This window comes from Diabrotica undecimpunctata, chromosome 8, assembly GCF_040954645.1.
Source record: "Diabrotica undecimpunctata isolate CICGRU chromosome 8, icDiaUnde3, whole genome shotgun sequence".
Classification (NCBI taxonomy): Eukaryota; Metazoa; Arthropoda; class Insecta; order Coleoptera; family Chrysomelidae; genus Diabrotica; species Diabrotica undecimpunctata.
Genome location: NC_092810.1, coordinates 118715307 through 118729996, shown reverse-complemented (window position 1 = coordinate 118729996; position 14690 = coordinate 118715307). Strand labels below are relative to the sequence as shown.

General features: G+C 35.2%; 1 protein-coding gene across 2 annotated transcripts in view; it reads left to right on the top strand.

The window, feature by feature from the left end:
* Scp2 (Sarcoplasmic calcium-binding protein 2) overlaps positions 1 to 14690 on the top strand; it is a 242458-nt gene that overhangs the window by 99130 nt on the left and 128638 nt on the right. Inside the window, exon 1 of one of the 2 annotated variants that reach the window (XM_072540839.1) lies at positions 2873 to 2984. The exons of the other annotated variant lie outside the window; for it this stretch is intronic. Within the exon in view, the coding sequence (XP_072396940.1) occupies positions 2910 to 2984 (75 nt within the window). The 5' untranslated portion in view covers positions 2873 to 2909. Of the gene's footprint in view, positions 1 to 2872; positions 2985 to 14690 lie in introns of those variants that run through there. 2 annotated transcript variants of the gene reach the window in all.

The window sequence follows — 14690 nt, the reverse complement described above, 5'->3', positions numbered from 1 at the left end:
TTCTAAATATTTTCTTCTCCACAGAATAATTTCATTTTTTTCTAATAGCATACTTTTTCTGTTGCGTTTTACGTATCAAAAGTTCATTTCGTGCATGGTCCTGATTAAGACCCTACGAGATATCTTGGGTAAAGAGTCATCATTTTCGAGCTCTTGAGAAATTTTTTTCAGTGTTGGAATTTCACTCCGAAAATAAAATGAATGAATTTTTCGACGTATAATATTCCTTGTCTCGTCATCCAAACAATGCTTTTCCTACCAGTAGTTTTACCTTTTTCGTGCTTTTTATTTTCCGATGTATTTTTAAGTACACGATAAATACAGCTAACGGATACTTTTGTTAAACTGCTACAAATGTCGACCGCTTGGCTAACGTTTAATGCCATTTTTCTGCCGACAATTCCTTCATAAACGTTTCGTATCATTACCTTCTCTTCGGACGTTATCATTTTCCGTCTCTTTTGCGGCTTTTCATTCTTGGAATCAACATCAGAATTTTGCTGTCTTCTCTTCGAACAACTCGGTTTTTCGTCCATCGTATTTCAATAATCTGGATATATACTATACATACAATAATTTCAAAGAATATAACTAAATATTTACTATAAAACGACAAACTATAACACTCTTATTATCAATAACACGTTTTATCAATACTACAATAAAGTATTGATAAAACAGTATTGACAACAATAAGTTTACAAACTTATCACATAAAATATACTCACAAAAACGCATGCACTATTTACCCATAGAAACACCAATGTTTTCTTCGTTCATTTCTTCGGCAAAAAAATAATAAAAACTAGTTTTACTGCATGTCTGGATCCGAATTGTAAAACCGAGTTCCCTCGCTAATTCCAACATTGCCAAACGATTGAAAAATTATGTTTTAAAATATCGATTTTTATTTTATAAATTTAAATACGTAACGAAACGGAACATATAAATAAAATTTATTTTATTACAATTTTGTGCTAAATTTTTATTATTGAAATGTTTTTTGGTATTTTTATGACGGTAATAATCGCTGCGTGGAAGAATACAGGTTTTGTATGACCATAATTACTACTTGTGAACAAGATTTGGCTACACTGTACGACAACTTCTGGTCAAGTCTACTATAGAGAAGCACAAATAAATATACTACTTTATATATTCTGTAATTTCTTATGGGGAAACGCAAATTGCAATCGAGAAAACAGGCAGTTTTCGAGGACCGCTGTGTACATTTAAATTTGAGGATATTCGGCGTTTAAACTATGATATCACTCTTGTGAATTGAGGGTTTCTACTATAGATTTTGTGAAACTTGAGGAATAATAACAAAATGTGTGGCATCTTTGGGGATCTCTTTAAAAGCTCTTTATGTTAAAAATCTGAAATTATAAAGCTATAGGTTTTGGACGACGCTGAGTTGAAATAAATTGTTGTCCTAAATATGGCACTTCCGGTTATACCAGAAGTAGACCTCAACTATGTTATTCTAAATATAACCTAATATTTTTTATACTGTTTTCGAATTTTACATGAAATTAAAAAAAAATTGCTCAATATCCTATACCAAAAATAAACTATTTTTGAAACATTTCAATTTTTTTTCAAAATTTTGAGAAAATCCTAGTCTAAATTGAATACGGATATCTCCATTAATAAGGAGGTCAGTGACGTGAAGTTGTAACTGATAAATAAAAAGCGCTTACATGTTAACTTTGTATCTCCAACTCATTTATATTTAATACAGGATGTTTTAAATTTAATTTAAATTATTTAAAGATTTAAATTATTTATACGTTGCTTACTTTACCGTGTATTTTATTACATTGCCCGTTGTATTTTTAAGCCAATTCGTTTGGTATCGGTATTTCTCTACACCTAAATCCAGCACTTTTGAAGTATTTTATTATCTAAAATAAAACATAAAAACACTTAAGCATTAAAATTTTAGGATGAGAATTTAAATGGTGAAAGATATTGCTACCTTTTAGAATCAACCATACGACCGGCATTACATACTTTAAGAAATGAACAGAAGGCTTCAGCTTAGTATCAGCAAGATATAAGATATAAATATGATCACCTGCTCATACCTTTGGGCCTGTTGCTCAGAATTTTTACGACATGTTTGATGATAGATGATGGTAATACAAACATTTGAATGTTTGTATTTTGAGAACGATTTCCGAAGTGGAAATTGAAACGTCAATAAACGTAATTTAACCTTTAATTGTGGCTTATTCACATTTAAATATTAATTACTTTAAAATGCCACCAGAAAATAGCTTCAGAACCCTGTAAGAAATATCGATGAACTCCACACATGGAGTTGACGGCAAGCGCTTATTGTTTATGGGTTAATATTGCACGTCACTAGTCTTGTTATAAATAAAGATATTGTTATTCAATGTAGACTAGAATTTTTTTTATTTTGAAAAAAATCGAAGTAAGTCAAAAATACTTAAATTTGATATAGGCCATTGTGCACAAATTTTATTTAAACTTTAATGTAGAATTCGAAAATAAAATAAAAAATATTAGGTTTTATTCAAACTAACAAACTTGACGTCTACTTCCGCTATAAATGGAAGCGCCACATTATATTTTAACTCAACGCCATTCAAAATGTACAGATTCGTAATTTCAGATTTTGACCATAACTGTATTAGCCATTACATTTAATCAAAACTTAGCTCCACACCCTGTATAGTTCAAAATAATGACATAACTTTATAATACTGTTACCTCATTTACTCTATACCTAGTATATTTTATTATGCAATAATTATTTCCTTATATTTAAAATTTTGTAGCTTAGCTTATACTTTTTTTATCAGTCGCATACTTTTCTAACCACACTATTTACATGTTATAGGATAATCACCATTTGAAAATAGTTTTTCCACATTGGAATGGACACTTTGAATTATGGAAAGACCATCCTGCGTGACATGATGACACGCGTAATTCCCCGAAATTTATTTGGGGTATGTAACCAGAAAAACTACGCATCATTCGCCGAATGGCTTAGATCAGAATAAATTTAAGATACAGTTAAGAAAAGGCAATCAACTATCCCAAAATTCTAATAACCTTAAGATTAAAACACTGCAAATAATAACATAAATAGAAATTTGTTGCTTCTATTTTCAATTTAACTTTTTAATTGCAGTTACGTATAGACCATTTCAGCATTTTTAACAGGTGTGCTATCAAATCATAAGAATTAATAAACTTAACCATTTTTTGTTCATGAGCAGATATTTTTAATGAAATTTCAATTGAGTCCAAGGATACAGTATCGGAAAGAATTTAAGGTGGGTGTGTATTTTGAACGGTAGGAAATGAGAAAAACACATTTAAAATGAGATAGCGATACTAGTAGGCGGGGCTACCAAAAAAATTTGTTTCCTAGCTATTTTTTTGTATTGCAGCGTTGTCAAGTCATCGAATTCAGTTATTTTTAGACATTTTCCATTATTCTTGTTTTCGGTTCAATGCATATTGGTTTTAGTTTAGATAAAAGGAGTATTTGTTCCTTCTTTAACAGGAATATTAGCAATATTTAATGTCCTGGTACCCACCAATGTGTTGTATTATGTCCGTTGATTAAGGGACACTTTGTAGTTTTAAACTGTTATCTACGCAGAAGTTATTTACTTGCTAGCCTTCAGTGGAGTTTGACTGTCTAGGGAAATAAATATTTTGGCTAATTTCAGACGTTTTTTTTCAGGCACTCTTGAACATAAGAATACATTGCTAGCAGTTCTGATTAAAATACTATATGCTTGTTTACAATCGCTACTGATAGAAAAAAACCAAATGCAAAAGAATGCCAAGACCAAATTAATCCCATAATTGGAGATTTTCATGTGGCATATACCATAAATATCGGTTATGTTTTTTAATAAAATTAAAGAGGGATAAGTGTGACACTGTAATAAGTGTGTAACAGGATGAAAATAGAATATTGGAAGAACTTGAGGCATTAAAAAAGGAAAATCAAACAAGAAAATTCTATAAAAATCTAAAAGAATTTAAACTAAGGATCGGACTATGTAAGGATAAGGAGGGGCATATACTCAATACAAAAGAAGAAGTATTGAAAAGGTGGGTGGAACATTATAAAGAACTACTTACTATCGAAGTAGAAGATCCAAATCAACCACCCCCAGGAGCAAACAACAATACACCATTGGAGCCTCCATCAATTCAGGAACTACGGAATGCAATAAAACACCTAAAAAATAATAAATCTCCAGAAAGTAACGGTATACCCGCGGAACTTTTTAAATGTGGAGGTGCTACTCTGACTAATCATATATATAAAATCATACTGAGAGCCTGGAATGAGGAACAAATCCCAGAAGAGTGGTGTATTGGGATCGTTTGCCCGCTACACAGAAAGGACGATGAATTAGAATGCAGAAACTATAGGGGAATAACCCTCCTTAATACAGCATACAAAATATTTTCGAATATTTTATATGGTCGCCTGAGTGCATATTCAGAGGAGCTTCTTGACGAATATTAAAGTAGTTTTAGGCCTTATCGAACAACAACAGACCAGATCTTTGTGCTAAGGCAAATACTGGAAAAAACCAATGAATTCAATATCGACACATACCATCTTTTCGTAGACTTCAAATCGGCCTATGATAGTGTCCTAAGAAATAAATTGTATGAAGCCATGGATAAATTCCACATCCCTGATAAACTGATAAGATTAGTTAAGGCTACAATGCGTAAAGTTGTTTGCAAAGTCGAAATACAGGGCGAATAATCACAGGCATTTGAAACGCATGTTGGGAGATGCGCTGGCTTGTTTCCTTTGCGCCTCAAAAAATGTGGGCCTGCAAGTAAATAAAGATAAAACTAAGATAATGGCATCAACACCCAACAATAGAGCCAAAAACATCGGCCACCAATTCACGGTTGATAATTCTACCTTTGAAGTGGTGAAGTATGGTATTCACATACTTAGGCTCTCTGATCACCAAGGAGAACGTCATGACGGAAGAAATCAAGCGAAGAATAATCCTAGCAAACAAATGCTATTTATGCTATTTTGGACTGAGTAGACATATAAGAAGCAGAAACTTAAGCCAAAAAACAAAAATAACCATATACAAAACTCTTATACAACCAGTGTTGACATATGGGTCGGAGACATGGACCATTTCCAAGGAAGATAAAAATCTCCTGCTTATATTTGAACGAAGGACCCTGAGAAGAATATTCGGTGTCATCTGTGAAAATGGTGTTTGGAGAAGGAGGTACAACTACGAGAGATATCACAGATATAAACATATATTTGGTGGTAAAGACGTAGTATCCTTTATAAAAATAAGAAGACTAAGATGGGCAGGACATCTGACAAGATCACAACAGAACAACCCTCCTAGAAGAATCCTTATGTCGCAACCTGTGGGAATTATAAGTAGGGGTAGGCCAAAACTCAGATGGAGGGATGGTGTAGATGAGGATGGTAAACAAATAGGCGCAGCAAACTGGCAACAGTTGGCAATGGATAGAACTGACTGGCGTAATAGACTTGGGAAGATCGAGGCTCTTTTATAGGGTTGTAGCATCAGTGATGATAATGATGATTGTTTACAATCGCTACTGATAGAAAGAAACCAAATGCAAAAGAATTCCAAGACCAAATTAATCCCATAATTGGAGATTTTTATGTGGCATATACCATAAACATCGGTTATCTTTTTTAATAAAAATAAACAGGTGTAAGTGCATCAAGAACCGACAGAATAACGCAAAAGATGGTAATCATAGTACGTTGTGAAATAAAAAGAGATAAAACTAGTAGATGTGGGAAATTATCGATAGAAACCTATAATTTACATTACAACACATTAGGACTATTGATAGTCTTCCACCTCTATACATTAGCCTATGAGATAGTTGACTTCAGTCATAATTATAGGTATGACGAACGTAACTTTTAGTTTACGTAAATCCTACTAATTAATACTGATATAAATGTTAAGTGATTCAAAGCAAACGATATTTGCACAATTTTAAATTTTAATATTAAATTATTGCAAAAAAAAAACTCTCATGTGAGATTCAAATCCTGAGTGTCCGCGTAAAAGTACGATATCCTCATCAGTAAACCACCAAGCTACGATAAATATGTATTGATAAGAGTATATGCGATGTCTCAAATCATAGTAGAAATTATTCTTGATCAATGATTTAATTTTGGATTAAAAAAAATACTACTAATTAAACTGTTTTTACTTACATTTACTTTATCGCCTTCAATTAGTTTTTACTTTAAGCGAAATTAAAAGAAGTATTGTTCAACGTCCGTTATGCCCGTTACATAAAAAAGGTGACCAGCTCCAGACTGACAACTATAGAGGTATAACCCTGTTAACAACTGCTTACAAAATACTAGCAATTATTCTCAACGAAAGGCTGCAAGTTTACACAGTGGGCATAGTTGGTAAATATCAAGCTGGATTCACTCCAGAAAAATCAACAATTGACCAGATTCATTCAATATGACAGATTCTCGAGAAAACATTAGAATTCAATATTGAAACCCATCACCTATTCGTCGACTTCAAGGCCGCATACGACAGTGTCAAGAGAACAGTGCTATACCAATCAATGGATGAGTTTGGTATACCAGAGAAACTTATCCGACTAACGGAAATGACAATGTCTAACTTAGAAGCCACTGTTAGAATACAGGGAGAGAATTCTAGATCCTTTGAGATAAAGGATGGACTCAGACAAGGGGATGCTCTGGCTTGCCTCCTATTTAATATTGCCTTAGAAAAGGCAGTCCGAGATACACGAATTAGGGATGGCGGTACTATTTACAATAGATCGATACAAGTCTTAGCATATGCTGATGACATTGACATAATAGGGCTTAGCAAGCGAGAGGTTGGACAATATCTCCTAGAATTGGAAACAGCGGCGAAACAGGTCGGTCTAATCATCAACGAAGACAAAACCAAGTACATGAGGAACGAGAAACAGTCTTTGGAAGTCATACCTTTGGACGTGTTGACAACTTCACATACCTTGGGTCGCTATTGACTGCTACCAATAAAACAAGCAAAGAAATCAAAAGACGAATAAATCTTACAAATAGGGCATACTATGGACTCCAAAAGCATTTCCACTCAAGAAACATTCAAAGAAGAACTAAAATTATTATATACAAAACATTTCTGAGGCCGGTCCTCACATATGGAGCAGAAACATGGACTCTAACGCAGAAAAATGAAAGACTTTTGGAAATATTTGAGCGTAAAATACTCCGCAAAATATTTGGAGCTATAAACGACCAAGGGCAGTGGCGCAGAAGATATAATTTTAAATTGTATCAGCTCTTTGATGAGCCAGATGTCATAACGTTCATTAAAACACAGCGACTTAGATGGGCTGGACACATAATATGAATGCCAGAAAATACGATTGCTAAAAAGCTAACCACAGGAACACCTGTAGGAAGAAGAAGCAAAGGCCGACCGCGAATTAGGTGGTTAGATGGAGTTGAAACCGACTTACGGATATTAAAAATCAGAATATGGCAACATGTTGCCAGAAACCGAACAGAATGGCGACGAATCTTAGAGCAGGCCAAGATCCACAGAGGATTGTCTAGCCAAAGATGATGATGATTGTTCAACGTCATACCTATAATTATGACTAAACTCAAAAAGCTCATAAGCTAACGTCTAAAGGTGGGAAACTATCGATAGTACTAGTTTAATATAATGTAAGTTATAGGTTTTCCCCCCTCTACTAGTTTCATCTCATTTTGTTTCACAAAGTATCATGTTTTCTATCTTTTGCGTTATTTTGCCGTTTCTTAAGGAACTCATCCCTGTAGTATAATTAGGTAAAGAATTTTGAATTTTTAGTATCCGTGGTTGTTTGTCGAGTAAATTTCGTTGTATGCTCTTGGAGCACTCGGTACGTAAAGACCCTGTATTTCACCACTTCATTACCATCTCCCATTATTTTCAGTAAATACCTAACCAAAACAAACATGACTAATGAGGTTTTAAATGAATGCGAAAATACCCAAAACAAATAGAAACAAACTAAAAAGAGCCAAATTGCCTTTTCTTAATGTAAACAACTAGCGTAGTTACTTTCATAGGAAAAGACTTTTTAATTTTTTTGCATCATAATATAAGTATGAGCCTGCAAATTCTATTAGATTATTTTCTGCCCTTAGAGCATGCTTTCAAGCTTAGTTTACATATAGAAAGAATTTTACTGCGAAAATTTCGCTATCTCTTGCTTTTCTAGATTAAATTATAAATTATTACTAGGTGCAACGTTATCAACTACATCGATATTATTAAGGAACGAATTGAATTAGAAACTTTCCGAGATGGTTAGTATTCTCTTTCGAACGACAGGTTTTTTTTAGTCAACAGAGTTAGGGCGTGACCAAAATAGACAATCTTTATTGTAGTCTTCTTAAATACAAAACAACGAATTTTACTGATAAAACTAAAAATTGAAATCATATTATAGGTAAGTAATTTTTAAACCTTTTATGGAATCGGCTTGCACTAAACTGTTTTTTGTTATTTATGCAGAACGTATTTCATATACTATACAATAGAATATTTATTATATATGACTGCCAGTCGAAATCGAAACATGAATATTATTAGGAACTGCAACAACATTTTTGAAAAACTCAGCGACACGTCCATTTTTTGATTAAAGGAAACTTTTGTAGTATTGTTGATTATTTTACTTTGACTTCTAACCCACATGAAGAATTACTCCAACAATTTTAATGGCAATGAGGTTCAAATAAGATATCGTTTTAAAGCCCTTGCAATTCTTTATTTATTTCCCTGCACCCAATCAGAACAGAAACAGAACAAAGAAAGCACTTTAAATTAAAAACCCTAGAGTGGCTCGTAAAAATGATGAACCATTGTGTCCGTATATTCCAAATCCCCAAAATCTGGAGGAAAGCTAGAGTGTTGGCACTCTTAAAACCAGGAAAGGATCCGGCGGATACAAAGAGTTTTCGACCTTTTCTCTTTTGGGTCACCTTTTCAAGGCGTTCGAAAGAATGATACTGAACCGGATCGCTGAATCTGTGGACACTAAAATTATTCCTGAACAAGCAGGGTCTAGACCCGGAAAATGCTGCTGTAGTCAAACTCTTAATCTCACCCAACATATTAAAGATGGGTTTAAACGGAAAGAAATAACAGGAGTAGCGTTCATGGACCTGACTGCCGCCTATGACACAGTTAACCATCAACGTCTGCTGGTAAAATTCTACGAAATTACAAAGGATTTCCAACTAACAAGGTTAATGAAATGTCTTCTTCAAAATAGACGCTTCTACGTAACGCTCCAGTCCAAGAACAGTCAGTGGAGGATGTAAAAAAATGGACTCCCACAGGAAAGTGTCCTCGCGCCATTGCTATACAACATTTACATCAACAACCAACCCAAAAACCAACAAACAAGACAGTTTATTTACGCGGATGATACAGAAAAGTACCTTCAAGTCGAAGTCGAAGTAAAACTAACAGGTACCCTAGAAGACAGGTGCACTATACTATGACGAAAACCACCTGAAACCCAATCCTACAAAAACCCAGGTCTGTACTTTCCACCTTATAAACAAGCATGCCCGAAGGACACTGGAGGTGAAATGGCGTGGTCAGATGCTGGAACACAATGAAACGCCAAAATACCTCGGCGTATGTATGGGTAGAACTCTGTCGTATCGATATCACGTTATCCGCAAACTAACAAACACAAAATGGGGAGCACAACCACACACTTCCCGTACTTCTGCCTTAGTATTATGTTTTTCTGCCGCCGAGTTTGGAGCACCGGTGTGGGAAAACTCTGCTCACGCTAAAAACGTCGATTTTGCGTTAAATGAAACGGTTCGTATAATATCTGGTTGCCTGAAACCGACACCTATCCAAGAGGTCTACCACATAGTTGGAATCGCTCTACCTGCTATCAGAAGACAGGTCACGTCATAGACAGAACGAAAAAAGCAGGAGACGAATCGAAGACACCCTTGTATGACCAAGTTCAGCCAAGTAGATTAAGGCCGCTTCCTCAGAGGAAATGGCCGCTGGATACAATTTGCCGTATCCCACATGGAAAGCGCTAACCAGACTAAGAACTGGCGTTCCACGTTGTGCTAGTAATCTGAAGAAATAGGGATACCAGGAGGACGATACCTGCGACTGTGGCGCGGTTCAAAATAGTCACCATCTACTATCATGCACAGAGGTGAGAGAGACCTGCACAAAAGAAGACCTAAAGAAAAAGAGACAGAACAAAAAAAGCAGGAGACGAATCGAAGACACCCTTGTATGACCAAGTTCAGCCAAGTAGATTAAGGCCGCTTCCTCAGAGGAAATGGCCGCTGGATACAATTTGCCGTATCCCACATGGAAAGCGCTAACCAGACTAAGAACTGGCGTTCCACGTTGTGCTAGTAATCTGAAGAAATAGGGATACCAGGAGGACGATACCTGCGACTGTGGCGCGGTTCAAAATAGTCACCATCTACTATCATGCACAGAGGTGAGAGAGACCTGCACAAAAGAAGACCTATTATTAGCGAATGACAGGGTCATCTATGTGGCCAACCATTGTAAACACAAAATTTAAAGCTATTGGTATTCCGGACACGGAAAGTAAGTTAAGTAAGTTGGCCAAATTTTGAAACTTATAATCTCCAGCGTCCATGCAATAATAAAATTTTCGTTCGAAACGTTCTCTCACATTCCGAAGTGATGATGTTTTATAGAGTTAACTTTTTAGGTGTCCCCACAAAAAGAAGTCTAGGAGAGACAAATCTGGTGTCCGAAGAGCCCATTCGATGCTGCTTCTTCTCCCAATCCAATGCAGTGAAAACTCTTGGTGTAAATATTGACATACAACTAACACATAATGCGGAGAAGCACCATCCTATTTAAAAGTCACATGATCTACATTATATCGTTGATTATTTTCCGTAATAATCGCGAAGGCAGGATTAATAATGTCTTTCATTAATTATAAACGTAATTGTTATCATCATTCTGCCTTTACAACCCTGCGTGGGTTCTAGCTTTCTTAAGAATTTCTCACCAGTCGTCCCTATTCTCCACTAAGCACGTATTCCCATATTTCCTATGTTTTCATTGATGCTATCAAGAAACTTAATTCTATATCCACCTTTTCTACTCTGACCAAAGAATTAAAAAAAAGAGCGTTTTTCTAGTTCATCTTGTCATTTTGTTCCATCCGCATTACATGCCCTATCCACCTAATCCTACTAGACGTTTCTGGTATATTCTATAAAGTTTGAAGTTGTATTGTCTTCTCCACTCTCCATTGTCATTCACTGCCTCATAAATTACCGTCAGTACTTTTCTTTGTAAATATCCTAACATGTTTTTATTACTTTTTATTAGAGTCCAGGTCTCTGAACCAGATTGTTAGAACTGGGTGGATTACTGTTTTGTAGAGTTCTACCTTTGTGTTTCTCGATAAAACTGCAGATTTAAGAAGATTGAGCACAAAATAGCATCTGCTGGCCGTACAAATTCAGCGGTTTATCTCTGTGGTAATATAATTTTTAAGGTTACCGAGCTGTCCTAGGTATACAAATTCAATCACTTCTTCGATGATGTCGTTTTTTATAACAAGTGGCGTGGGATTTGTGGTTGCGTAGTTATTTTCACGTAATTTATTTTCTTCTCCTTATTTTTCTTCCTTCTCTTTATAAGCAATTCTGCTTGTTCATTGGCGGATTAATACCTCCGTGGAAGGTTGTCACTCCATATTTTACGTAGTTGTACTTCATTTTGTTGGTGATTAGTCTTAAACCCATTTTTGTAGCCCATTCTTTTAGTGCTTATCTTGTATAGCTATATCTACTACACCGTTTCCCGTTCTCCCAACAATTGATATCACCAGCAAATGCAAGGATTTGCACTTATTTGTTATGTATTAAGCCGGTAATGGTACTTTGTGATATACATATTACTTTCTCCAAAGCCAGAGTAAACAGTATACAGGACAGAGGGTGTCCCTGACGGGGCCTATTATTTAAAAGGTTCAGACAGTTCTTACTGGATTCGCACTCTACATTCAACTTTTTCAAAAGTTAGTTTTGTTAAATTCACTGATTTGATACTCCTAGCTTTTTCATTGCTTTGAAGATTTCTCTTTTATTTACAGAGTCGTAAGCTGCTTTGTAGTCTATAAATATGTGATGAGTATATATGCCATATTCCAGTGTTTTTCTAAAATTCTAATGAATTGTCGATTTATCCCCTCTATAACCAGCCTGGTATTTTCCCACTATTAGTTCTGCACATGGTGCCATACGGTGGTATAGTATTGTAGAAATATTTTATACGCTGCATTTAGAAGCGCAATTCCTCTGGTTAGAGCATTTAAAGATATGTCCTTTTTTGTGTATTGTGCAGAGTATTCCAATATCACTTGGAAGGGGTTTCTGTATCTACATTTCTTTTATGAGCTGTTGTAGTACCATTACATTATCGTGGCCACCTTTTTTAGATATATAGTTACGCAGCGATATTATCTGTTCCGGGTGATTTGTTTCTGGCTAATTTTTTAACTGCGTCTTTAACTTCAAGAATCGTTGGTGGTTCCTGTTCCCTTTCGTCTGTTCCTCAAGATTAATTCCTCTTTCTTCCTTCTCTATATTAAGTACCTGGTCAAAGTATTCTACCTATCTATTCAATACATTTTTTTTTGTAGTTAATAATCATCATTCTGGCTTCTACATTGGCTTTGGTTATCTTGAATTACACTACTCAACAATTGAACTGGATAATTTTAAAATTCCTAAAATTAACATATAAAACTATTTTTAAAAGAATTGCCTGTACTATACTCTATATGCTATCTTTATTGCCAATATTTGTTGCATGTGGTTTTTTTCTCCCTATTCTTATCGGCCCTTATCTCGTACAAAGAGAGACATGTTGTTCCAAACATAAATATATTATTTGTATAAAAGTGCTTGTATTGGCTTTACCAGTTGTCAATAAGTCAAGAAATCTATTTATCACAAAAACATTATGCTGTAAAGACGTTTAAAACTAGTGCAGCTCGAGCAATTAGTTCGTTGGATCCAACAAGTCATAACTCAACAAGAGATTGCTATGAGGCTAAATGTGTCGCAAAGTGTGATAAGTCGTGCATGGAATCGGTATGCAGCAACTGGATCTGCAACATACAGGCATGGAGGAGGAAGAGAATGATCTACAACTCGTTGGTAAGACCGTTTTGTAGTTCTGACGGCAAGAAGAAACCCACCATTCACAGCTTCCAAAATTAACAGTATCTTCAGGCATGCTACTGGATGAGCGATTTCCAGTCAAATTGTCAGAAGACGGTTACATGCATCCAATTTAAGGGCTAGACGGCACGCTCCCCATCCACGACTAACTAGGGAGCAGCGTGCATGCAGATATCGCTGGGCGATGAAACATTATCAGTGGAATTTCGAGAATTGGAGGAATTGTCTCTTTACTGACGAGTCCAGATTTCGTTTGTATACGAATGATGGCCGAATATTGGTGTAGTGGGAAAGACGACAGCGTTAAAATGAAAATCTGAGAGTCCCAACCACTCCTTTTGGAGGTGGGTCCGTTTGCGTGTGGATAGGCATATGTTTTGACGGTCGCACGGACTTAGTCGTCTTAATTAATGAGACAATGACTGCTACACGATATCGAGACAGAGTCATAGTACCAATAGTTGTTTCATTTTTTGGTGAAATAGGCGAACAATTTGTTCTGATTGATGATAATGCTCGCCCTCACCGTGCGAGAATTGTCAACGAGTGTACAGAAGCTCATGGCATTACAAGAATGGATTGGCGACTGAAATGACTAGGCAACAAAATAGGCTCCTTCAACCGCCCCAAACCTTAGATCAATTGGCCAATACATTACGCGCGATTTGGGAACCGCAGCAGTTTATCAATAATTTAATAAGAGGTCTTCCAAATAGAGTTAGAGCACTAAGGCCACACAGAGGTGGACCCACACACTATTATTTTTTTTTTCGGGATATTAGAAATTGAACAGGAATAGAAATTTTAGGTTATTAATTTTAAAATTTTTGTTTATTTTCTATTTTCTTTTTTCTTAAAGAATTTCTTTCTTTCGGTTCATCTGTATGAAAATACGAAGTAAAAATAAATGTTTATTTATATCACTCCATTTTTCTATTTGACCTTATGAACAAAAAATAAAATACACATTTTCATAATATCCACTTCAATTATGTATTATTATGTAATACATATAATGTATAATTATGTAATATTATGTAATATTATGTACAGTTGTTTTAGTTCGCTGGGTAAGTATAATTTTGTTTCATTGGTTTCATTTTTTCCATTCTTGTATTCGTCGTCAAAAGAATGATATTTACGAGCACAATTAACTGTTCCTATTTCATCTTTTGCTGATGATTTAATATCTTACTTTATTCTGGTCCAGTAGGACTATATATCTTTCTGTACTTCTTTAATTACATTTTGATCCCTTAGAATGTTCGCACTCTCGTCCTGTTCTTGCAATCAGGTCACCTAAAACAATCTTAGTGTCATTTTTGGGATATCTTCTGTTGGCTTGCTCTAAGACTTTTTTTTTATTCTTTCTGGTTTGTCG